The following is a 25,433-nucleotide window of genomic DNA, read 5'->3' as shown; positions in this document are numbered from 1 at the left end:
AGAGGTGGCTCAGCGGTTAAGAGCACCGACTGCTCTTCCAGAGGTCCTGAGTTCAAATCCCAGCAACCACATGGTGGCTCACAGCCATCTGTAATGGGATCCGGTGCCTTCTTCTGGTGTGTCTGAAGACAGTGACAGTGTACGCACATACATGAAATAAATAAATCTTTAAAAAAAAAAAACTGTGTGAATAAGTGGAATGGATAAGGCCTAGACTGGTGTTTTTGGCTAGTTTCAGGCAGTAATGATTCAATCAGGAAGGAAAATATATAATTTATCCAAAAATAGTTCTAAAATATAGAAAGGCATCTCCATCCTTCAGGACCCCAAACTGTCCCTCATTTGCATTCACAAAGCCGTTGGGAGAACTCAGGCTGACCCAGGAGCACTGAGGCAGGGTCACCTCCATGGCCATGCCAGTTGCTTACTGAACAAGCAGACACACAGAAAACAGAAGTGCATTTGGTCATCTCTTTGAAAACAGAGGAGAATCACCAGAGGCAAAAGAAATGACTTGATCTTGGGTTAATTCCAACTTCTCCCAAACCACAAGGCAGGTTTTGAAAGCTTAGACCAATGTCTGCTTCTTGGGAAGCAGGGTCAAAGGTAGCTGATCTGAATGGCTTAATGCCACGATACCAATGACACATTGTTTTTCATTTTTCCTCCTCAAAATCTAGGTGGACAAGGGGCTGGCTGGGAAAATTATCAAATGATTGAGGTGAAAGGGAAAGGTTACAGGGCAAGATCCCTACACCAGCTTCTTGGCCTCAAAGAAGCTCTAAGGTGACGCATCTGCCAGATGCCAGTGAGGATGACGATGATGGTCTGGGTGATGGACCACCACAGGACCCTCTGCTTGGTGCTCTCACTGGTCAGACGGAAGCGTTCTTCTCTGATAATCCTGCTCCTTCTGGATCTGTTCCACCTGGTCAAGCAGCTGGCAAGCTCGAAGCTGTAGCTCTGTTAACTTATCCTTAGCAGCCATCTCAGGGTAGTTGTTGGCTCCCCAACCTGGATGTCCAAGTGTACACGCAGTTTGCCTCCAGCGAAGAGAGCCATCCTGGTGGAGTTGGAGTGCAGATAAATCTGATGGTCACCGGGTGTGTGGGAAGTGAATGTGAAACGGCCCTCGGAGCTGTATTGCCGGGACAGTACAACCTTGCTGTCTGGGTCCTTCACCTCCACATGCATGCCCGGGGGGGGGGGGCAGGAAGACCTCTTTCTGCTTGTCCCACATCTGAGTTCGATAGTTGCCAATGACCATGGTCTCGTCGGGTATTTCCTCGATGAACCAGCACTTCTCAGTCTCGCCGATGTGGAAATAGAGCCCACCGGCACCCCGCAGCGCACACAGTAAGCACCAGCAGCACCATCCCCTGCCTCAGTCAGACCCGACACCTGCCATCGAGCCTCAACCTTGCACATTTTATATGGACTTTTTTTTTCTTTTTTTTTTGGAGCTGGGGACCGAACCCAGGGCCTTACTCTTGCTAGTCAAGCACTCTACCACTGAGCTAAATCCCCAACCCCTTATATGGACTTTTTATATTGTAAATCTTTTGTCATATACCATATGCAATTATAAGACATTTTCTTATTCATTTATTTAAAATCCAGGACATTTTTTAAGGTTTTATTTTTAAATTAAGTGTCTCAGAGGTGCCAGCAGAGGCCAGAGGTTTCATATCCTCTGGAGCTAGAATTACAGGCAGTTGTGGATCACTGACATGCGTGCTGGAAACTGTACTAGGTTGGCAGTACCAGCTCTTAACTGCTCTTCAGCTCTGGGACAAAATTTTTTATGTAAAATTTGCATAAGCAGATCTTTTCTTTCAACCTAGGCTGACTTTGAACTCGTTGTGTAGCCTCTTCCTCCAGACTGCTGAGATTATAAGCAAATGTTGTCATGCCCAGTTTTATATGGTGCTGAGGGTCATATCCAAGGCTTCTTGTATGCCAGGCGAGCATACCAACTGATCTGTGCCTGCTTTAGCATTGTTTCTGAATTGTATGATGCACTGGCATTAAGTACAGAACTATCTAAAGATTTGTGAGCACACTGTAGCTGTCTTCAGACACACCAGAAGAGGGCATCTGATCCCATTTCAGATGGTTGTGAGTCACCACGGTGGGAGCTGGGAATTGGACTCAGGACCTCTGGAAGAACAGTCAGTGCTCTTAACCACTGAGCCATCTCTCCAGCCCTAAGTATAGAACTTTTAAGTGAGATGGTGGTGGCTCATTCCTTTAGGAGGCAGAGGCAGGTGGAACTCTGTTTGAGGCTGATCTGGTTTACATAGAGAGCTACAGAACAACCAGAGCTTCATAATGAGACCCTATCTCAAAACAAGAAAAAAACAGGAACTCTGAAGCCATTAAATAACTCCCTATTCCCTTTCCTTCAACCTCTAGTAACCTGTCTTTTATATTCTGTTTCTAAGAATTTGAATCCAGGCAGAATCTAGTGTTTTTTCTGGTAGGGAATGTTTCGACTGGCTACAGAGGTAGATCGATTTCCCACTGTCAAATAGGGCTCTTCCATTTAGAAGACAGCCTGTGTTAAATAGAAGCTATAATCTGACAAACTCACGGGTGCTATTAAAAGGGGAAGACGTGGGGTTGGGGATTTAGCTCAGTGGTAGAGCGCTTGCCTAGGAAGCGCAAGGCCCCCGGGTTCCGTCCCCAGCTCTGGAAAAAAAAAAAAGAACCAAAAAAAAAAAAAAAAAAAAAAAAAAAGGGAGAATACGTCCAGAAACGGTGCAGAGAGGAAACATGAGACCTTAGCGGGTGGTGGCGGTGCACACTCTTTTTTTTTTTTTTTTTTTGGTTCTTTTTTTTCCGGAGCTGGGGACGAACCCAGGGCCTTGCGCTTCCTAGGTAAGCGCTCTACCACTGAGCTAAATCCCCAGCCCTGGCGGTGCACACTCTTAGTCCCAGCCTCAGGAAGAAGAGGCAGGTGAGTGTCTGCATTCAAGGACAGCCTTGTCTACAGAGTGAGTTCTAGAAAAGCCAGGACTACACAGAGAAACAAAGAAATGAAGAGAACATGAGATGCTGTGACCAGTCACTGAGCTCAGTCTGTGTTTTTGATTTGGTTTGGTTTGGTTTCAGTACTGGAGATTGAACTCTGGCCTCAGATATTCCGAATGCTAAGTAAGGACCCTATTGCTGCTATATCCCCAGCTTTATTTTTACATAAACAGTTATTTTAGTTATTATTTGTGTACATGTGTATTAGAGATGAGAGACAGACATTAATGTATGAATGTGAGCACACCAATGCCATGGATCACATGGGGAAGTCAGAAGACATCTTGGTTCTCTTCTTCCACAATGAGTTCCAGGCCTTGAACTTGTATGGCAAGCACTTCAGCCTTCTGAGTCATCTGGCTGGCCCATTTTTTACTTTTTATTTTGAGACAGAATCTCAGGGTCTTGCTCTACATGCTAGGCTGGCCTTAAACTTGTGGTCCTTCTGCCTCAGCCTCCCTAGTAGCTGGGATGACAGATCTGTGCCACCATATTTAACAAATTTATTCTTTTTCTGTGGTTTTATTTTCTTTGTTTTCTATTGTATAAGTGCAAATTTGTTTTCTGTTTTCTTTATCAGGTTTTAAGGTATTCATCTTGTTGACACCATTAAAAAAATCCTGGAAAAATTCCTGTGCTCCATGCATGAAAGGAGAAGTATATAGATTCTCACACTGAAGGAAGAGGCCAGTTTTGTGGAGGAAAGCAGATAAAAGTAGTGTGGGAAGTCTTGTTTGCTGCACTAAAAGCCAGAAGAGAGAAACTGACAAAAAAAATATGTATCCCCAAACAAAATCTCATCACATTTTGGGCAAAAGAAAGGCAATTCTAAAATCAAGAGCTCAGAACATTTATCAGCCATGACTCTAGCTAAGGTCATTGTATAATCAATTGATAGATACTTGTGTCAGAAAACTGATATTGTGATTTCCTATCTAAGTGGGTAAGTAGTTCAGTGATTGCGCAGACGCAGCCTTACGCAGACTCTGGTTTTTTTTTTTTTTTTTTTTTTTTTTGGTTCTTTTTTTGGAGCTGGGGACCGAACCCAGGGCCTTGCGCTTCCTAGGCAAGCGCTCTACCACTGAGCTAAATCCCCAAACCCCTCAGACTCTGATTTAACAGTGTCATAACTTACAGATGAGATGAAAACTGTTTCCTGTGAAGCGTCAGGAGTGAGTCAAATGGCATGCTTACAGGACCTGGGCATGGCTCAATGGGAAAGTAAGAAAACACAATGTCTGTGCATGTGTTATGTACATATGCTTGTGAGCACCTGTGTGTGCAGAAGCCAGAGGAAAAATGCCTGCTGTTCTGCTGAGACATCTCTTACTGAACCTGGAGCTAGGCTGCTACAGTGAGCTCCAGAGTCCTCCTGTGTCTGTACCCCTGCCCTACACTGCCCCTACCACTGGGTCACAGGTGTGCACAGCCACAGAGCTTTTTACGTGGGTGCTGGGGATTTGAATTTAGGGGGAACTTTATCTGACTTTATTAGTAGGGATTTAAAGCTAGAGGTCTTAGTATGAGGATTGGCAAAGTAACAGCAGTGGGTAGAATGGAAGGTTAAGGTGGACCACAGGTGATGGACCCATTGGTCTTTGACACACCATATGAGGGGGCTGGAGAGGTGGCTGGGAGATTAGGAGCACTTGTTCTTGCAGGGGACCCACCTGTATGATGGATCATGACCATTCATGCTATAATTAACTCCAGTCTAGGGGGTTGGACACCCTCTTCTCACTTCTGTGAGCACCGGCATGCAAACAGGGTACATAAGTGTAAGCAAAGCACTCATGCACATAGACCAAAAATAAACTTGAGATAGACAATAGAAGTATGAGAACTAGGGGTGGGGATTTAGCTCAGTGGTAGAGCACTTGCCTAGCAAGCGCAAGGCCCTGGGTTCGGGCCTCAGCTCTGAAAAAAAAAAAAAAGAGAAGTATGAGAACTAAACTGAAATATTTACAAGAAAACATTCATGACCTTTTAGATAGGCAGAATTCTGTGTAAACTAAAAAATACCATGAAAGAATTTACAAGTAGAACTTCCTCAAAATAATTTCCACTCATCAAAAGGTGGTGTTAAGGAAGTGGGAAGACAAGCTCCAGTGGGGAATTCATGGGTGTATGCAGAGACACAGAATTGTGTATCACACTGTGCTGGTTTGGTTGTTTTTGATCAACAAACCAGAGTCACCAGGGAAGAGGGAACCTTAGTTGAGAAAATGCCTCCATCAGATTGGTGGGTGGACAAGTGAAGCAGTCTGAATGAGAGTGGCTCCCACTTACTTTGAACATGTGGTCCTCGGTTGTTTGGAAAGGATTAGATGTGTGGCCTTGCTAGAGGAGGTATGCTACTAGGGATGGGCACTGAAGTTTCAAAAGCCTGGACCAGTCTCTTCTCTTCTCTTCTCTTCTCTTCTCTTCTCTTCTCTTCTCTTCTCTTCTCTTTCTTCTCTTCTCTTCTCTTCTCCTTCTCTTTTCTCTCTCTCTCTCTCTCTCTCTCTCTCTCTCTCTCTCTCTCTCTCTGCCTGCTGCTTTTGAACCAGATGTGACCTCTCAGCTACTGCTGCCGTGCTCCCTGCTGTGAAGGTCATAGACTTTAACTCTCGAAACCACAAACCCCCAATAAACTAGTATAAATTGCCTTGGCCATTCTGTCTTACCACACCAATAGAAAAGTAACTAAGACAATAAGTCTGTAAGGCATTTTCTTTATTCACAGTTGATATGAGAGGGCCCACCCCATTGTGGGCAGTGCAGCCCTCGGCAGATAGTCCTAGGTTGTATAAAAAAGGGAACCCAAGAGAGTCATTCATCCATGGTCTCCACTTCAGTTCTTTTTTTTTTTAAATTTATTTTTTTTAAGATTTTATTTTATTGTATATGAGTACACTGTAGCTGCCTTCAGACACACCAGAAGAGGGCATCAGATCTCATTACAGATGGTTGTGAGCCACCATGTGGTTGCTGGGATTTGAACTCAGGACCTCAGGAAGAGCAGTCAGTGCTCTTAACCACTGAGCCATCTCTCCAGCCCTCCGCTTCAGTTCTTATTTCCAGGCCTTGAATCCCTTCTCTGACTTTCCGCAATGATGGACTGTAAGCTGTAAGACGAGATAAACATTTTCCACCCCAAGTTTCTTTTGGTCATGGCGTTTATCACAGCAAGAGAAAGCGACCTAAGACATAAACCTGACTTAAAAATGGACTGTCTTTTAAGAACGATTTATTTTCGTGTCTGTGGGTATGTGCATGCATGGGTGTAGGTGCCAAGAAGTTGGGGAGACATTAGATCCTCAAGTTAACAGTCAGTTGTGAGCTGCCCAACATACATGTTGGTAACCCAGCCAGAGCCCTTTACAAGAGCAGTGCCAACTCTTCAGGCCAAAAGGGATTCTCAGACAGAAACTGACAAATGTTCAACAGACGCATGAAAAGGTAGCATTGCTACAGGATGAAGGAATGCGAAACAAGAGAAAGGGATGCCATCACAGCCACAGGAAAGCGCGGCGTGAAGACCAGCAGTGTGAGTTCTGTAAGGTGCAGAGCAACTGCAGTCCTCACACAGTGCGGGCAGAATACAAAACGGGCCAGCCCGGTTAAAAACTTAAAGAGAATGGTGCTAGTAGTCCTAGCATTTGTTGACAGGTAGAGGCAGGTTGAGTTGAAGAGAACACTGACAACATCAGACTTTGTCATTACACAGTTAACCTCTGAAGCAGAAATTCCACTTTGAATGTTTGGAGAGAAATTGGTCTACAAAAAGACTTGGATAAAAATGTTATCACCTTTGCACAAGTTAGAAACAAGTCGAGTATTCATTAAGAGAATAAATGTAAGGGGATCAGGGGATAGCCTGCATGAAGCCCTGAGTTTGGATTCCTAGCACCCATATAAAAGTGGGCACTGGGGTCACAAGTCTGTAGCTCCACCAGTGTGGGGCTGCTAGGGAGAGCCATCTTGAGTTCAGCAACCTTCCAGTGTAGCCAGAGTGTGAGTTCCCGTTTCAGTAAGGAATCCTATCTCAAAATGAAGGTGGAGAATTACAGAGGAAAGACACCCACCATTGGATTGGACTCCTTCTCCTCTCCTCTCCTCTCCTCTCCTCTCCTCTCCTCCTCTCCTCCTCTCTTCTCTCTCCTCTCTTCTCTCTCTCCACACACACACACATACACACACACACACACAAAGAATAAATGGTGACATTCATATGTTAATTTTCTCCCCCACTGCTTCGACACAACCAAAAACAACTTGGGAAGGAGCAACTCCCAGTGACATTCATTGAGACAAGTCAGAGCAGAAACTGACTCAGAAGCCATGAAGGAACACTGCTTACTAGCTTGCTCCCATGGCTTGCTCAGCCTGCTCTCTTAGAGTCCAGGACTACCTGCCCAGGGGTGACAGTGCCCAATCCCCGATCAATCATGAATCAAGGAAATGACCTACAGACTTAGCTACCCACTAATCTGATGGAGGCATTTTTCTTTTCAGTTAAGGTTCCCTCTCTGATGACCCTTGCTTGTGTCACATGAACAAAAGCCAATCCACACAGATCATATTGACATCAATAGATAGATAGATAGATTAGATGATAGATGATAGATAGATAGATAGATAGATAGATAGATAGATAGATAGATAGATAGTGTCAATGGTTTCCAAGATGTTGAACAGTATTAGATTTAACAGCGTACATGCTATTTTTGAAATGCATTCAAAGATAGGCTAAAGTATGGTGGATCACACCTGTGATTCTAGCACTCGGGAGGTTGAGGCTGGGGAATTGTTAACAGGTTTGAAACCAGCCTTAGCCACTTAGTGAGTCTAGGGCTAGATTAAGCTACAGAGTGAAGCCCTGACTCAAACAAGCAGGGCAGCCCAGTAAGAGTGCATGTGGCCAGACGGCCTATATTGGTGGAAGGGGAGAACTGATGGTGTGAACTCGAACCTCTCCTGAATCTTTATTACATTTTAAAAAATATGTGTATCAGGAGGCAGAGGCAGGTAGTGAGTTCAAGATGAACCTGAGCTGCAGTGAGTTCCAGGTCAGCCTGGGCTACACCATTAGACCTGGTCTCTAAATAAATACACAAGACAAAAGTAATTCACAGTGATAAAAAGTCAAAACAGTGGTCACTTGTTTTCTTTCTGGAGATATTCTAGTGTGCTAGGATGTGCCACATCTGAGTTGGTGGATGCAAATCTGTTCTAAATAGGGGTTGGGGATTTAGCTCAGTGGTAGAGCACTCGCCTAGCAAGCACAAGGCCCTGGGTTCGGTCCTCAGCTTAAAAAAAAAAAAAAAAAGATACGGGGCACTTTGCTCTATGTAAACTATAACACAAAGGAAATATCAAAACGAACTGTATCTAGGAAGTTTCAATTATTGAGGACTTTGTGTTGAAACTTAGTGAAGATTTATAAATTAATTAAACTGTATTTGGGGAAACAGTATTTTCATTGTTAAAAAGACAATAAATGGATTCTATATTCTAATAAACTTACAAATCAACAGAAACAGAAATAAGAGAGTTGAAAAAGAAAAGTGAGTAAAAGGAAATGTTTCTTTAAAAGCGTGGGAACAACTAGGAGAGTTTGAAGACTATCTGGGATGCCCAGTGGGTGGTTCTTGTGATTTTTTTTTTTTTTGTCTTTAAACTTCAGTACCTTATTCTGCAAAAGCATGTGATTGGAATATAATCCAGGATCCATTCATCTGCTTAGAATTGAAAACAAAATCTGAGGCTGGGAATGTGGCTCAGTGGTAGAGCGTTTGCACAAGGCTCTGTGTTCTCTCAGTTCTGCAAAACCACAAAAAAACCTGTTGACCATTGATCAAACTGATTCCAGCTGACATTTATGCTTCAAGTAGCAGGTGTCCGACAATGTACATACGTTAGCTCGCATTAGGTACATGATGGCTTCCGCAAAGCTTAGGTAGTGTTACCACCTTGGATATCACTAAGTCACCAAGCTTGTCAGCGCTGATGTGGCTACGACTTCATGAACTGAGGCCTGACCCAGGTCCCCAGTTGCGAATGTGTGGTTGTTAGTGGAGACCGCCTTCGCTGATCGAAAGGGCCCCGCTACCTGCAAGCGCAGGTGGAGGAGTGATCTCATTAGACTCTCTAGGCACTAGGCCACACGGCCCAGGGTCTCTCGTTGGGTCCCGAGCTCCCGTGTTCCGTAGCGCCGCGCACCACCCCCGGGGCCTTCAGGTTGTCGGAGGCGGGGACGCGCATAGGCCGGCGGGAGCGCGCCGAGCTGAGAGGCCTGTGAGCCCAGCTGAGGGAGACATGCGGCGGACTCGCAGCGCGGTGGCCACTGACCCGCGGGAGCAGCGGCGCTCGGGGGCCTCCGGGGGCCTGAGCGGCGGCGAAAGCCGCGCGCGGCGCTACCAGAGCAGGACTAGGGCCGGGGGCGGGGGCGGGGCGGCCAGTTCGCAGCTGTCCTCAAAGCCGCGGCCCAAGCCACCGCCGCGGGCCCTGGCGGCGGCCGCGGAGGAGCCGCCGCCGGCGGACACCCCCGCCGCCTCGGTGTCGGCGTTCGACCTGGGGGAGCAGCGGGAGCGCTGGGAGACGTTCCAGAAGCGGCAACGGCTCAGCTTCGAGGGCGCCGCCAAGCTGCTGCTGGACACCTTGTGAGTATGTCGGGGGCGGCGGGCCGGCACAAGAGAGGTGCGCACGGGCGGCGGGACCCGAGGCTGAGTGCGGAGCCGTGGCGGGCTGCTCGGGACCGAGTCGGGCTGCGTGCGCGGGAGGGCCCCTCCGGGTTAAAAAACAGACATCCCTCGGTTTCCTAGCTACTAAGACTGTTTTACCCTATTTGCACGTGCTTTCGGGAAGTGTGTGGGAGGAAAAGTCGAAGTGGAGAATTTAGTGTCCTGGGGGTCGAAGGCCGGTTGTTCTGATCAGTTCTCCGGAGGAAGGGTGCAGGGTACGGTTATTGATCTTGGAGAGAAACGCGCAAAGCGATGTCCAGACCGACGCTTGCAGGGGGAATAGGGAGCTAAGGCTTTATGCTCTCATCCCGGGTCCGGGCTGGCAGGCTTTTCTTTGTGCTCCTCGGTCTGTGCTTCTGAAGTGCTTCTAGCTTCTTCGATGGCCTAAGGAGCGTCTCAGAGGTCCCTTATTGGGAAAAGAGCTGAAAACTACTCTGGCCAGATGCCTGCTCTTTGCCAAATGTGATGTGAACCCCTTCCTCCTTTACCCATTGTGCTCCGAGAAATACTGAGTACCCTAGTCATAGGGCTGTCGCTCGCAGATGAATTAAAAAGAACAATAAAAGACGAAGAAAAACTAATATCAACCTCAAAATTACTTAACAATCTGAACTACTTTTCATAACAAGATTGTTCTTTTGTCTTCGTTCCAGAAGAAGTTCTCTTGGTTTTGGTGCATCCTCTCAGAAACGGATTATTAGCTTTCTATGTTCATTTTATTCAGTTTTATCCTATTGTGCTATAAATTAAATGCTTTAAGACGTTAATTTAAAACAAAAATCAGTTAAAACTTAAACAATTAAGTATAACACTGAGTACCTGTTGTGTACTAGCTACTGGGAGATCTAAATGATACTATCTAAAACTCCGTAGAGCTTGGCACAGTAACACATGCCTATAATCCTAGCGTTCAGAAGGCTGAGGCGGAGGTGTACAGAGATCAAGGGCAGCCTGGGCTACAGAGATAGATCCTTTCTCCGAAGAAAGAAAGGAAAACAAACAAAGCCAGTAAGAAGGTGGTCCAAGGGTTGGGGATTTAGCTTAGTGGTAGAGCACTTGCCTAGTAAGCGCAAGGCCCTGGGTTCGGTCCCCAGCTCCGGAAAAAAAAAAAAAAAAAAAAAAAAGAAGGTGGTCCAAGTGCATAAACCCCGGGGCTTGGAAGGTGGAGGCAGGAAGATCTACAAGTTCAAGGTTATCCTTGTTCAGATAGTTAATTTGAGGCCAGCTTGAGCATCAGTGACACCCTGCCTCAAAAGGAAACAAGCCCCAATCCTTAGACGCACAAAGCAAAAATTTGAGGTAATATTTTCCCCTGAAACAAACTGATAATGATCTTTAAAAAGATACTAAAAATGTCGGCACGAACAGCGGAGTTTCACTCACCAGATTTGCACGCTGTATGCTTGCTTACGTTTACTTTATGTCCTCTAAGCTAACTTTTGTACAAAAAAAATGTATGTTATATACACTAACATTTGGTTCAAATATCGCATAGAAAAAAAGGAATGTATAGCAAATACAGGCTCTCAGTGAGGTGATCCCAGGGGACCTCTCACTGTGTTACTAAACTGTTTGGATTTTTTTTTTTTTTACAATAAACATTGTATATGGAAGAAGAAAATGAGATGTTGACTTGTTAGAGAAGCCTGGGAGAGCTTTCAGTCTTGCCTTAATCAGATGGCAAACTGAAGCCGGTGTGAGCTGTTTTCCCTGCCGTGGTGATTCAGACATTCACGTTTATTCTTGACAAGAACTTTTAGTCTTTTGGGGAAGGGGCTTCATGATGTTCTTTGAATCTTACTGTTCAGTTATGGGGCTGGCTCCACCTGTATACAGTTGTGTGGAAAGTCATGTACTTGAGAAGCAGGAGAGAGTGAATGGAGTTAGAGACGCCTCTGTTGTCCCCTCAGAAGACAAGTGGGTGACCTGTCGTTTTCATAGCCCCTATACCATCTTTATTACAGTCAAAACTGAATATTAATTGGCCTGTTTGCCTAGTGGCTGCTTAAGGGCTGGTAAGGTTTATTCTTGGTCCTTAGCTCGTAATTTTTTTTTTTTTTTTTTTTTTTGGTTCTTTTTTTCGGAGCTGGGGACCGAACCCAATTTTTTTTTTAAAAAAAAACAACTAATCAGTTGACATAAATAAAAATGTTCGGGGTGGAGGCAAATATGAACCAGGCTTCTCTCCCATCCTCATATTTACTGAATTCTGGGAATATTTTATTTTGCAGCCATAAAACTCAAGACAGTTCACAGTGAAAATACTGAACCTCTTTTATGAAATGCACCTGGTTGTCCTATAAAAAAAAAAAAAAGACTTTTGTTCCAGCCTCGATTTATTTTAAGAACAAAAAGACAACGTGAAGGAGCCAGGCCAGAAAGCCCCTGCTTGTCTGTTAGAAATTTTTATGCTCTAGTTTTTATTTCATTTAGTGAGTACCAGGGCCTGGTGAAGCACACAGGAGGCTGCCACTGTGGAGCAGTTCGTTTTGAAGTTTGGGCTTCGGCAGACTTACACATCTTTGACTGCAAGTGAGTACTTTATCCTCCCAAATTGGCTTAGAAGACTTGAAGAGCGAAAGGGCTGGCTGTTTCAGGCCAATCTGGGGAGTTGGGGTACAGATGGCAACAGTGTTGGCCGTGAGCTGATAGCTGTCCCATCTGAGGACACAAAGGTTCATTCTTCTGTTCTTTGCCTTGTGTACGACTTGGAATTTGCAGTGATAACTTATAAACATGTATTATATGTTACTCATTTAGTTTGTAGATCAGAGGACAACTTGAGATGGAGTCTGTTCTCTTCAGGCTGCTCGCAGTACTTTTCCCTGTCAAGTCATCTCAGTGGGGGAAGGCCAGACATTCTGAGTTAGAGCAACACCCACCGTTTGTGTGTATAAGGGAGACTTACACAGTAGCACAATTCAGGTGACAGAAAGCAGGCAGGGCTTCTAGGGCTCAGGCCTCCAACTGATCCCACTGATTTAGGGGCGATTAGAAGAGGTGGATCAGGCTGGCTGTAATCCCTGTGGGTTGCTGGAAATCACCAGCAGCAGAATCACCTTGAGCAGAATCTTCTTAGTCTCTCAGTGAAGCTAAGTAGAAGTAATCTGGCAGACCATTTACACCGGAAGCTTTCCGGGTACTGATTCTCTCTGTTCTTGGCATGGGGCCCATGGTACCACCCCAACAGTGGAGGGCCTGCTGCTTTTATTTATTTATTTTTTTTAAATTGTCTTTATGTATGAGTACACTGTCGCTGTCTTCAGACACACCAGAAGAAGGCTTCAGATCCCATTACAGATGGTTGTGAGCCACCATGTGGTTGCTGGGAATTGAACTCAGACCCTCTGGAAGAGTAATCAGTTTTCTTAACCACTGAACCATCTCTTCAGCTCCTGAAGGGCAACTTCTTAGCATCTTCCTTGGCATTATAATAGAGCAGGAACAGCCTTCTGGACTGGCTACGGACATGTACTTAATTATTCAAGAGGGTCCAGTCCTCTTTCCTCTAATGGTAGCTAAATCTTACATGAATAATAACTACTATAAATATTATTATATAATATATATAATACACTTCTCAAGTGTAGACCTGGCTAGGCTACTCATCAAGTCCAGATTTGGAAAGAAGCTTTATGGCATAATTTCTTGGAGAATTCTATACTAGGAATATTAAAGTGTAAATTAGGGCTGGAGGTAGAGCATTTGCCTAATATGTACAAAGCTGGGTTTGATCCCCACTACTGCATAAACTTGGCATGATTATATGCCTGTAATGCTGGGGGGAGGTAGAGGCAGGAGGATCAGAAGTTCAGGGTTGTCCTCCGCTACATCAGTATTTGTGACCAGCTTGTGTACATGAGACCCTTCTCTGAAAATAAGCAAGCAAGCAAGCAAGCAAAGAAGTTCAAGGCCACCTTCAACTCTGTAGTAAGTGTGAAGCCAGCCTGGGGATACGTGAGACCTTGTCTCAAAAAATAAAATAATGTTACATTTTTAACATGACTCCTCTATCTCAAAGAACAGAGTAAAGTTACATTTTTTAAAAACTTACTTTATGCATGTGGATATTTTGCATGCATGTATATCTGCACCACGTACCCCCAGAATTCAGAGGAGGGTGTTTGATACCTTGGATCTGTGAGCTACCAGGTAGATACTGGGAATGGAGCCAGAGTCTACTGTTGCTCTTAACTGCTGAGCCATCTCTAGTCCCAAAGCTAAATTTCTTAATAAAGGTGGAGGTGGATTTTAGTAGAGTATAATGCCTGCTTAGTATGCATGATACCCTGGGTTCAGTAGAGAAATAAAAACAGACGAAAATAGTGGGTTGAAAAAAACAGATGTTGACTCATTTCCAGTTTGATATTTCTGGTATTTCTTGGAGCTTGATTTTCTTATGAACTAGAGGAAACCTAAAGTTCTTTCCTTGGTTCTGATGTGCCCAAAAAAGAGGCACAAGAGTATAGCAGTGTCTGAAATTCATTTTCTGAGTGTCTTTTAAGTCCACTGTTTCTCTTCAGGGTCGGGAGGGGGAGGGCAGCAGAAATGAGGTCCAGGATTGCTGAATGCTGTGTGGTCTTCCCTGCTGGCTCTGTCACCAGTAGGCTTCACTGCCATGAAGAGCCGAGGCTTCAGGTGGCCTGTCCAGCTGCCTAAGTCCTCTCCCCTGGATGGTGCTGAGAAGGCTGTCCCACTTGAGGTCAGCTGGTTCTGCAGGCATTGGGCTGGGCTGCTCGGGCGTGTGGACAATGCAGATGACGACTCACGATCCGGCCCTTGCTCTCTCCATAGCTGTAGCATTTGCAAGAAGAAGCAGAATAGACACTTCATTGTTCCAGCTTCTCGCTTCAAACTCCTGAAGGTTAGTGCTTAGGAGGAGGGTAGAACTCATATCTAAGGATCTCGAGCCCCGCCCCGTCGGTTTAGCCTGCTCTCTCTGTACAGTGTGAGGGACAGAGAGCTCAGCAGAACGTTTTAAGGGCTTTGAGATCCCTCAAACTCACAGTCCTCTTACCCAAGCCTCCCAAGTGCTGGGATCACGGAGTTGTGCACCATTCCTAGTTGGTTATTTTTCAGGGCCTGAACAACGTCGCTTATAGCTTTGGACACTGAGTGCTGTCTCTAGCCCACAGGTGTACTTTAACTGACTTAGCTGTATTGTTTTTAACTTTTTCACCTGAATGTTTTATTGATTAGTGGGTAGGCACATGGTGCAGCACACACGTGGACCGGTTCTCTGGTCTACAGGGACTTCAGGCATCAGACTCAAATCACAGTTTCTGTGGTAATCACCCTCACCTGTGGAGGCATCTCACTAGTCCCCGTTTACTTTCTGAATTGATACATTGTTTTGAGACAGCTTGGCCAGCCTTGAATTCCTGACCTTCCTGCTTCTGCCCCTAGAGGGCTGGGCTCACAGACATGCACCACTGTGCGGATCTTCCTTTTGTTTCCCAGAGATTATTTGATATCATGGTAGAAACATTTTCAAATTCAGAAAGCCAGAAAAATAAAAATAATTTTGAAAGTTAAAAAGTTATCTGAGGGGTTGGGGATTTGGCTCAGTGGTAGAGCGCTTGCCTAGCAAGCACAAGGCCCTGGGTTCGGTCCCCAGCTCCGAAAAAAAAAGAACAGAAAAAAAAAGTTATCTGAATAACCTGTATTACTTTTGGAAAAAAAAATATGAGAAATAAAATCATTCAAAGGTAATCACTGCTGGTTTTGACACACTTTTTAATGCATTATTCTTCCTCTCCTCCCCTCACCCCCTCCCTGACTGAGTCTCATGTGTCCCAGGCTGACCTTGAACTCCTGATCCTCCTGCCTCCATCTAAGTGCTGGAGTTAAAGGGCTGTGCCACCATGCGCAGCTTCTGCAGTGCTGGAGGTTGAACCCAGGGCTTCATGAATGCTAGGCAAGCCCTGAAGTAACTGAGCTGTGTTTCTAGTCCTGTCCATATTATTTTTATATAGATATATGTCTAAGCATCTAAGTCATCTGAGTCATTTCACATTTATTTATATATTTTAAAAATGGGATCCTGCTCTGTGGGGCTTCTTCTGGGCTTCTAAGAGACACTCCTGCCTCAGTCTCCTAAGTACCTACAACTCCACGTGCCTGTGACCTTGTTGGTTTGATTGTCATATATTTTTATCAGAATATTATGCTAGTTGTGGTGGTGCACTCTGGTAGGATTTGCTGAAGGAGACAGAGGCAGGAGGATCATGAGTTCAAGGCCAGCCTGGGCTACACATTTTGGGGGCTGGAGAGATGGCTCACCAGTTAGGAGCACTGCTCTTCCAGATGGTGGTTCACAACCATCTGTAATGGGATCTGATACCCTCTTCTGGTCTGTCTAAAGACAGCTAAAGTGTACTTATATATAATAAATAAATTTTTTTAAAAATTACATAAGCCAATTTGTTGGCTGTTTTTTTAACTTCACACAAGGTAGAGTTACTAGAGAGAAGGGATCCTCAATTGAGAAAATGGCAGGGCTAGGCTCACAACCAAAAATATAACAGAAAACGGCTCAGTAAGATTGAGCTATAGGCAGGTTCTCAGGGTATTTTTTTTTTAAAACAACTTTAACATTTTTGTAAAGATTTATTTATTCATTTATTCTATATGAATACATTGTAGCTGTCTTCAGACACACCAGAAGCGGGCATCAGATCTCATTACAGATGGTTGTAAGCCACCCTGTATGTGGTTGCTGGGATTTGAACTCAGGACCTCTGGAAGAGCAGTCAGTGCTCTTAACCGCTGAGCCACCTCTCCAGCCCCTCAGGGTATTTTCTTAATTAGCGATTGATGTGAGAGGGCCGAGTCCTTTGTGTGTGCAGCCAATTTGAGCAACAGCCATACCCTGTCTCAAAAAAAAAAAAAAAAAAAAAAAGTGGTGGTGGTTGGGGAAGCAAATCGTTATTCTGGCCAGGTGTGGTGGTGCATGCCTTTATTCCCAGCATGTGGGAAGGATCTCAGCTGGCCAGGGCCAAACGAAGAAATCTGTGTAGAAAAAAGAAAACAAAAACAGAAAAGCTGTTCTGTTTATAAAGGGTCAATTTCTAGTTGAAAAAAATCATAGTTTTTTCGTTCTCTTTTTAAAAATCAGTGTGAGTGTCTGCTAGGCAAGCACTGTGTCACAGAGCTACATCCCCAGGTGTTTTTAAGTTTAATCTCCTCACCGTGGACTTGTGCAAATCACCTCCCTCCCTCTCTCGCAAACCTCTTCCCTGGCTGGCTTACCCTATCACTCTTGGATTTGCACTCCTGGCTTGTGTTTCCTTTTAAGTTAAGAGCACTGGCTGCTCCTGTAAAGGACCCACATTTGATTTGCAGCACCACACAGCAGCTCACAATCATCTGTAACTCCTGTTCCAAGGGAATCTGACGCCTCCTTCTGATCTCTGAGGGCACTGCATGCACACGTGGAATAATACAATTTCTTCAATGAAATCAAGCCAGGAGTGCACTGCTGCAAATCCAAGAACTAGCGGGTCCCAGTGATATCCAACTCCTCTTGATCTCTGCGCCCACTAGTTTGATTCCATGGGCCTTGCTCCTTACCAGAATGCATGGCCTGCCATTATCAAAATTCACCACATGGAGCTAGGTGTCATGGTGCATGCCTTTATTTAGTCCCAGCATGGAGGAGGCAGAGGCAGATCTATAGTGAGTTTCAGGACAGCCAGGTCCACATCATCAGACTCTTGCTTGAAAAAAAAAAAGAAAAAAGAAAAGTCTGCCACATGAGTCAGTCCTTGACTTCTTGCCAGGGAGAAAGCACCAACAACAAATCCAATGACCTTGCCATTTTTCTTTCTTTGGCCTGTGCTAGAAAATTTCACATCAGCTTTACACAAACTAGGATCACTGGAGAAGAGAGAACCTTCCTCTTAAGCCTCAATAAGATCCGTCTGTGGTTAGGCTTTGAAACACATGACTGTAGGGGCCAAACCTATTCAAACCACCACAAGGGTCTCACTGACGCCGGCAGTTCTGATGCACCCAGTATGGGTAAGAAGAGCCCTTGAAGCTATTGCTACAGGAGGTCCTTGTGTGCACACATAGCTCCAGTTCAGGAGACCTTAGGAAGCTCGGAGGCTTTCTTCCTGCAGTAGATGGCCTGTAACGGTCCAGGAGGAAATATGGGAGAAGTGTGAGAAGCACAGTGGTAATGAGTCTGGCTGCGGTTAACTCACTGGCCAAGAGCCTGAGTGTGAGCTGGGACCCAGTGTTCCTGACTTCCTAGAGGACAACAAACACACAAAATTAAAAATTAAAGCTTTAGGGACTGGAGAGAAGGTTAGAGCATCGGCCGCTCCTCCTGGAAACTTGGGTGCTGTAGTCCCAGGGGTCTGATACCCTCTTCTTACCTTCATGGAATCAGACATACACTAGATGCATAAGCATACATGCAGTCAGAACACCCAAATACCTAAAATGTAATAGACAAATTTTATCTTTTTTTTGTTTTTGTTTTTGTTTTTTTTAATTTATTACGTATACCTCATACAGCTTTCTGCCTGCACGTATGCAACTACAGGCCAGAAGAGGGCACCAGACCTGATTATAGGTGGTTGTGAGCCACCATGTGGTTGCTGGGAATTGAACTCAGGACCTCTGGAAGAGCAGACAGTGCTCTTAACCTCTGAGCCATCTCTCTAGCCCGACAAATTTTAAAAAAATAAATAGGGCTGGAGAAATGGCTTAGTGGTTAAGAACACTGGGTGTTCTGCCAGAGGACTCAGGTTCAATTCCCAGCACCCACATGGCAGCTCACAACTGTCTGTAACTCCAGTTCTAGGAGATTTGACACCCTCATACAGGCATACATGTAGGCAAAACACCAATGCACATGAAATAAAAATAAACTTGAAAGACACTCAAAACTGTTAAATGTACCTTTTATGTATGTATGAGTCCGTGTGTATGTGCATGTATGTGTCTGCATGGCTGCATGTGTACATATGCAGAAGCCCACAGAGACCAGAAGAAAGCATTGGATCCCGGGAGCTGGGGTTATAAGAAGTTGTAAGGGTCCCCAGCTCCGAGAAAAAGAAAAAAAAAAAGTTGTAAGGTGTGTGAAAGTCTTTTCTGTGCCCTCCTGGAGACCTTTCTATTTACCAGAAGCTCCTGGTACTGTCGCTGGGTGGACACTCATCTGTTCCAACCTGACTGTGCTGATAGGACCTACTTCCCAGTCATGGAGCCCGTTACCTGCCATCTTGGCCTGGGCCATGGCCTTCTCCTCCTCCATGTCCTTACCACTGCCCTGTCCCACCTGAGACCCCCAGTCCTCTGAAAGAACAAGACATATTTTTAACCCTAGAACCATCTGGCCCCTCACTGTCATGATCACTGTTACTCTCTTTTGAGACAAGGCCTCATGCAGCCCAAGCTGGCCTGGAGCTAACTTGGGTGGATGTTGAATCTCTGATCCTCCTGTCTCCACCTCCCAGGTGCTCACACTACAGGCTCGCAGCACTACCACTGGCTGAGTGTGTCACTATATCTGCTTTTTAATGCCACGTTAACCACCACTGTGACTTTCTGAATTGTCCTTTCACGTGCACCGGTATTTTGCATGTACATATGTCTTCACTGTGAGTGTGTCAGATCCTCTGGAACTGGAGCCACAAACAACCATAAACTGTGTCGCCATGTGGGTGCTAGGTCCTTTGGAAAAGCAGCCAATGCTCCCAAGCCCTGAGCTATCCCTTCAGCCTCCACAATTTGTGATTTTTTTAATTATATTTTTATGTGTATGTATGCATTTTTATTAAGCACATCTACTTGCCAGTGCCCACAGAAGCCAGAGAGGTTGTTGGGCTGGTCACTCTTTTTTTTTTTTTTTTTAATATTTATTTATTATGTATACATACAGCTTTCTGCCTGCATGTATGCCTGCAGTCCAGAAGAGGGCATCAGATCTCAATACGGATGGTTATGAGCCACCATGTGGTTGCTGGGAATTGAACTCAGGACCTCTGGAAGAGCAGACAGTGCTCTTAACCTCTGAGCCATCTCTCCAGCCCCCGGGCTGGTCACTCTTATGTATGTGCATGTGTGCATGTACATGTGAGTGCAGGTGCCTGCGAAGGCACTGGCTCGCTGTGGAGCAGGAGTTACAGGCAGTTTTGAGCTGCCTGCAGTTGGTGCTGGGAACAGAACTCTTAGGTCTTCTACAAAAGCACAGTGTGCTCTAACTGCTGAGCCATCTGTCCAGCCTCACCAAGTAATGGAAAATATCTTGCTGTCGGTCATCCATGTAAGCATCATTTCATATGTTCTGTTCTTTCCCTCAGTTGTCCATTCTTATACTTTGTCTATTTTTTCATTCATGTTGTCCACTAAGAACACTTAACTGTGAGGCTGGAGAGATGGCCCGCTGGTTGGGAGCCCTGGATGTTTCTCCAAAGGAGCTGGGTTCGATTCCCAGCACCCACGTGGTAGCTCACAAATGTCTGCAACTCTAGTCCCAGGGGATCTGACATCCGCACACAGAAATGCATGCACTCAAAACACTAATCCACATGAAAGTAGATTATTAAAAAACCCTCAGGACTTAATGCCACATATAATGATCTGGGTCCTCCCACGTTTAAAAAAAAAAGGGAAGAAAACCCTTTGTCTATGACATGTAGCAAAGAGTTTTTTCCTAATTTATCCTTTATAATTCAAGTATAGTTAGTAATGCCCTTAAGATTTTTGGCCACTGTTTTTTGGAGACCTGGAGAGCCAGTCTCTCCGATCTTATGGGTCTTCTGTTTGAGTGCACATCAGGGAAGGCTGAGGATGGTTTGGTCAGTGTGCGGTTGGCATAAAGGTGCACAGACTGTCATGCTCCAGTGTGCACTTTCTGAGGAGTACAGAGGGGTCCCTGACTTCAAGAAGTTTCTGTCTTTTCCAGGAATCAGGAGCTGTCCCCGTAACCCAGAGATCTGTGCAAAAGGATATCCCCACTCATCTTTGAAAAGATTGACTTTTAATAACACGAAATGATCAATTGTCTCTTTGTCCCTGTTCTCCCAGGGTGCTGAGAGCATAACCACCTACACATTTAACACGCACAAAGCCCAGCACACCTTCTGTAAGAGATGCGGTGTCCAGAGCTTCTATACCCCACGCTCCAACCCTGGGGGCTTTGGTGAGTGAAGGGAGTGTCTACGGGCTTGGGACCTGAAGTGCCTAGGGTGCTTGTGGTTGGACAGATGGCACATATCAGAAGAACAAAGTTCCTTTGATGGGCTCTGGTCTAGTGTACCCTAGGGCTGTGGGGAGACCTGCAACACGTAGGGAAGGTCAGTGGGATGGGGCTGGAGAGAGGCTGGGTGTTTAAGACCAGAGGCTGATCTTCCAGAGAACCAGTGCTCGATTCCCAGTCTCTCTCTGTAACTCCAGTCTTGGGGATCTGTGGCTTCAGGGAGGGCACTGGAGCAGTGACGGTGTACAGGGAGGACGAGGCCAGAATGATGGCTCTTGCTGATATAACAAAAGTAAGGGCTGTGGCTGTCACTCAGTGGTAGAGTGAGCACTTGCCTGGCATGCATGATCCTCACCCTGTCTCTAAAGAGATAAATAAAAAAGTCTAATTTATTCCAAGAAGAAAAATAGTTCCCTACAATATCTACTGCACTGCATGGACTGTACACTTCACTTCATGTCATAATTAAAGGAGGAAGGAGGAGGAGCCAAGCGGTTGTGGTGGCAAACATCTTTGATTCTTGCACTTGGGAGGTAGAGGCAGGAGCATCTCTGTGAGTTCTAGGCCAGCCTGATCTACACAGTGACTTCCAGAACAGCCAGGAATACATAGTGGAACCCTGTCTTGAAAAAAGCAAGAAAACAAGTTGTGCTGGTGCCTAAGCCCAGCACTTGAGAGGTAAAGGGTCAAGTTCAAGGTCACCTTCAGCTATGTAACTACTGTATGGTTAGTCTAGGCTGGAGACTCCCCACTCCCCACCCCCCGTCTCAAAAAGATGGGGGAGCCGGAGAGCCAGCTCAGTGGCTAAGCTCTCGGGTGATCTTGCAGAGGGCCTTGCTTTGGTTTCCAGCACCCAAAGGCGGCCTGTGACCATCTGGAATCTCAGGGGTCCGGTGCCCTTATTATTCTCTGCAGGCTCCAAGCGTGCATGGATGCATGCACGGTACACAGACACACGTGCAGGCAAAACACCCATACACAGAAGATAAGCACATGTATTTAAAGAGAAGTGAGAGGTGCTCTAGCGCCCTCTTCAGGCTCTGCTTGATCTGGAGGTAGGGTGGCTGCAACGCGCCCTTAGAATCAATGGAGACCGACTCTCCCTGTGTAATAGCCCCACCAAGTCCTGGGACCTTGGAGCAAGAAAGGGGTTTTTGTCGTTGTTCGTTTGTTGGGTAGTTTTATGTTTGTTTTGAGAATTGTCTTTTATTGTGTAGCCCAGGCTAGCCTCATGGCAGGCCTCCTGCTTCTGAGACCTGAGTGCTGAGATAATGGCATGTGACCTCATGGGTGATCAGGAGAAGGTTTTAATAGTGATGAAGTCCTGTTTTTTTTTTTTTGTTTTTTTTTTTTTTTTTGGTTCTTTTTTTTTCGGAGCTGGGGACCGAACCCAGAAGTCCTGTTTTAATAGTGATGAAGTCCTGTATAAATTGGCAAGTATTTCATTCTTTATCTAAACCCGAGAAAAGCCTGAGAATTTCTCATGCTGCCACTGAAAAGAGATCGTGCCGGGCCTGAACCTTCCTAATATGTTCCACATTAATGGTGCTGCCCCCCTTTGGACTAGGGACTGAAGACGGGGCCTGTACATCCTCGCAAGTGTTGTACCACTGAGCTAACGCCCATGCCTCAGTGTGGTTTCCATGCTGTGTAGCTTTGGTTGGCGTTCAGATCGTTCAGGGCATCAGAGCTTCAAGCGGCAGGCGAGGATCATAAACTGAAGGGTGAAGGTGTATGCTGACTAGAGCAATGCTAGTACATCAGCAGGCCACAAGTCATGCACGGGCAGCTCACCTGCGGGATAATGGTGCTTGCAGGTGAGGGCTTGTCTGACACTTTCTCTGGTCTTCCCACACTTGAACCCCTCTCTCTGTTCCGTTTGCTCCTAGGTATCGCACCCCACTGCCTGGATGAAGGCACTGTGCGCAGCGTGGTCACCGAGGAATTCAACGGCAGTGACTGGGAGCGAGCTATAAAGGAGCACAAGACCATCAAGAACATGTCTAAGGAGTGAGCAGGGCAGTAGCCCTGTGGGTTGCATGGGTGTGTGTCGCTGTGCAGGCCTGGGCTGCCATCTCCACTCCCCATGTCCCTGCAGTTCGCTCCAGCCACCATTTCTTTAGGCAGCTCTGCCCCTAACCCAGGTTTCATGTAAACAGTTAACCTTCTCCCTTCCTACCAACTTTTATGTGATCTTTTAGAAAATAAACATTTCTGACATTAATGCTATTACTATGACATATTTCTTTGAACTTTGACTTTTGTTTCGGAGGCTTTATCACTCACAGAGACTAACATAGTGGGCACTGTCACGATGCCCGCACCACACCGAGAAGAGGCCAGACTCAAACAGCAGTCATAACCAGAAGACTGAATGGTCACGGTCTGTGTGAATTGTGAAGACGTGGACTCGGGTGCTGAGGGTACACAGGCGAGTCCAGGAGGACCTGGGAGGCTGCGACAGGAGTCGCTCTACTCCAGACATGCGCTTTCAGTTTCTTATCTATCCATGTATTTGATTATTTTTGTCACAATGAGCTCTTTGTTGGCAGTCTTTCTCTTCTTCCTCTCCCCTCCCCCCAGTAGTTTCATCTTGTAGCCCAGGCTGACCTGTACATGCCTCAGCCTCCCGTGTGCTAGGTTATAAGCATGCACCACTGTGTCTGCCCACAGTTTTTAAGGTAAACCAGCTTCTTTGTTTATTTTGATTTCTGTTGTCAAGTGCTGTGGTTTGATGCTAGGGTCACATGCATGCCGGACGGTAGCCTTAACCACTTCTGTTCTCTCTGTGTGGTAAGACAGATGTAACGCAAAAGGTAGCATCTTTTTTTTTTTTTTTTTTTTTTTTTTGGTTCTTTTTTTTCGGAGCTGGGGACCGAACCCAGGGCCTTGCGCTTCCTAGGCAAGTGCTCTACCACTGAGCTAAATCCCCAGCCCCAAAAGGTAGCATCTTAACCGCACAGAGGAACACGGGTATGAACACACACCACACATACATATCCACAAAAATGAAGGACCATTGGTTGTTCACCAGCTGAGGTTTTAGTATCAGAAGTCTGACTTTTATTATAAAGGTAATTGAGGAACTGAAATCAGCTTTGGATAAGACAAAGCAGTCCATTTTACAAAATCTTTTTTTTTTTTTTTTTTTTTTTTTTTTTTTTTTTGTCTTTTTTTTCCGGAGCTGAGGACTGAACCCGGGGCCTTGCGCTTGCTAGGTAAGTGCTCTACCACTGAGCTAAATCCCCAACCCTCAAAATCTTTAATGTAATACTCATATTTACTGGATACTTAATGTTTTCCAAGAACTGTTTAATATAGTTGAATGAATAGCTCAGTCTTTTTTTTTTTTTTTTTCTTTTTTTCGGAGCTGGGGACCGAACCCAGGGCCTTGCGCTTCCTAGGTAAGCGCTCTACCACTGAGCTAAATCCCCAACCCCTAGCTCAGTCTTTTTAAAATTAGCAAAGATTGGTTTTGGGGTTTTTTTGTTTCACTACAGCATTTAAAAAAATTAAGCTGGGTATGTTGGCTCATGCTTTCAATCCCAGCACTGGGGAGCAGAGGCAGGCAGATCTGAGTTTGAGGCCTAGTCTTCAGAGCGAGTTCTGGGACAGCCAGGGCTACAAGGAGAAACCCTGTTTTCAAAGGGGGCGGGGTCATTACTGCGCATCCCTGTGTGCTACAGCCTTAACCAATGTTTACTAAGGACTTGGGTGTGTCCAGTACTCCTCAGAGACGTTTGAGGGAAACCACAGGAGAGAAACATAAAGGGTCCGAGACACAGCCAATGAAAAGACTGCAGGGGAAGAGTCCCCAAAAGAGGTTACCTCAGAAGATGCCATACTTCACAACTCAGATGCTAGACGCATGATAACTGAAGCCAGATCCCAGGAACTCTTGATGGGAAGAGAGAACCCACTCCTGAGAGTTGTTCTCGAACTTTCATATGTTGGTAGACTATTCATCAAACAGACAATCAGAGCCAGTCTTAGGGCTACACATGGGTTGTGTGGGTAGAAACCGGATTTTCAGAGTCCAAACTCGATGGTTGCCCATGTCTATCATCTCAGTATTCAGGAAGCAGAGGCAGGAGGATTGTGGCCATGCCAGTCCATGCCAGTCAGTCTAAAGAGCAAATTTCAGACAGTCCAGACTTCACAGTAAGACACAATATGTCTCAAAAATAAAGAAGAAGTGGTTCTTTGGAAAGTCAGTTGTGACGGATGGTGTTTTGCTGGGGCAGACACATGGTGTGTTTTCCTGAAGTGGACACAGGGATAGACTAACACAGACTCAGGAAGGAACGTTTAGCTGAAGCAGACACAGGTAAAAGGATGTTCTGCTAAAGCACATATGTGAAAGGACATGTGATGAAGGATTCTTTTTTGCCAACAACACACATGTGTTGGTCTGACTTACATTGCATAGTTGAGCTACATTTTGCTGGGACTCCATAGAGAGA

The 25,433-nt window shown here is 45.5% G+C and overlaps 1 protein-coding gene and 1 pseudogene across 5 annotated transcripts in view; one reads left to right on the top strand and one right to left on the bottom strand.

Moving 5' to 3' along the window:
- Cenpv (centromere protein V) overlaps positions 1 to 23,199 on the top strand; it is a 33,023-nt gene extending 9,824 nt beyond the window's left edge. For 2 of the 5 annotated variants that reach the window (XM_063269676.1, XM_063269675.1), the window contains exons 2-5: positions 12,192 to 12,290; positions 14,553 to 14,622; positions 20,799 to 20,913; positions 22,860 to 23,194. In XM_063269676.1, coding sequence (XP_063125746.1) covers positions 12,192 to 12,290; positions 14,553 to 14,622; positions 20,799 to 20,913; positions 22,860 to 22,984 — 409 coding nt within the window. In that variant the 3' untranslated portion in view covers positions 22,985 to 23,194. Of the gene's footprint in view, positions 1 to 4,028; positions 9,678 to 12,191; positions 12,291 to 14,281; positions 14,461 to 14,552; positions 14,623 to 20,798; positions 20,914 to 22,859 lie in introns of those variants that run through there. The other 3 variants (XR_005490266.2, NM_001398871.1, XM_039087273.2) reach the window with 3 other exon arrangements.
- On the bottom strand, positions 465 to 1,368 carry Tmed4-ps1 (transmembrane p24 trafficking protein 4, pseudogene 1; annotated as a pseudogene).
- Positions 23,200 to 25,433: the final 2,234 nt, after the last annotated feature.

The sequence above is a fragment of the Rattus norvegicus genome, chromosome 10, assembly GCF_036323735.1.
Source record: "Rattus norvegicus strain BN/NHsdMcwi chromosome 10, GRCr8, whole genome shotgun sequence".
Lineage (NCBI taxonomy): Eukaryota > Metazoa > Chordata > Mammalia > Rodentia > Muridae > Rattus > Rattus norvegicus.
This window is presented reverse-complemented; position numbering and strand designations above follow the sequence as displayed.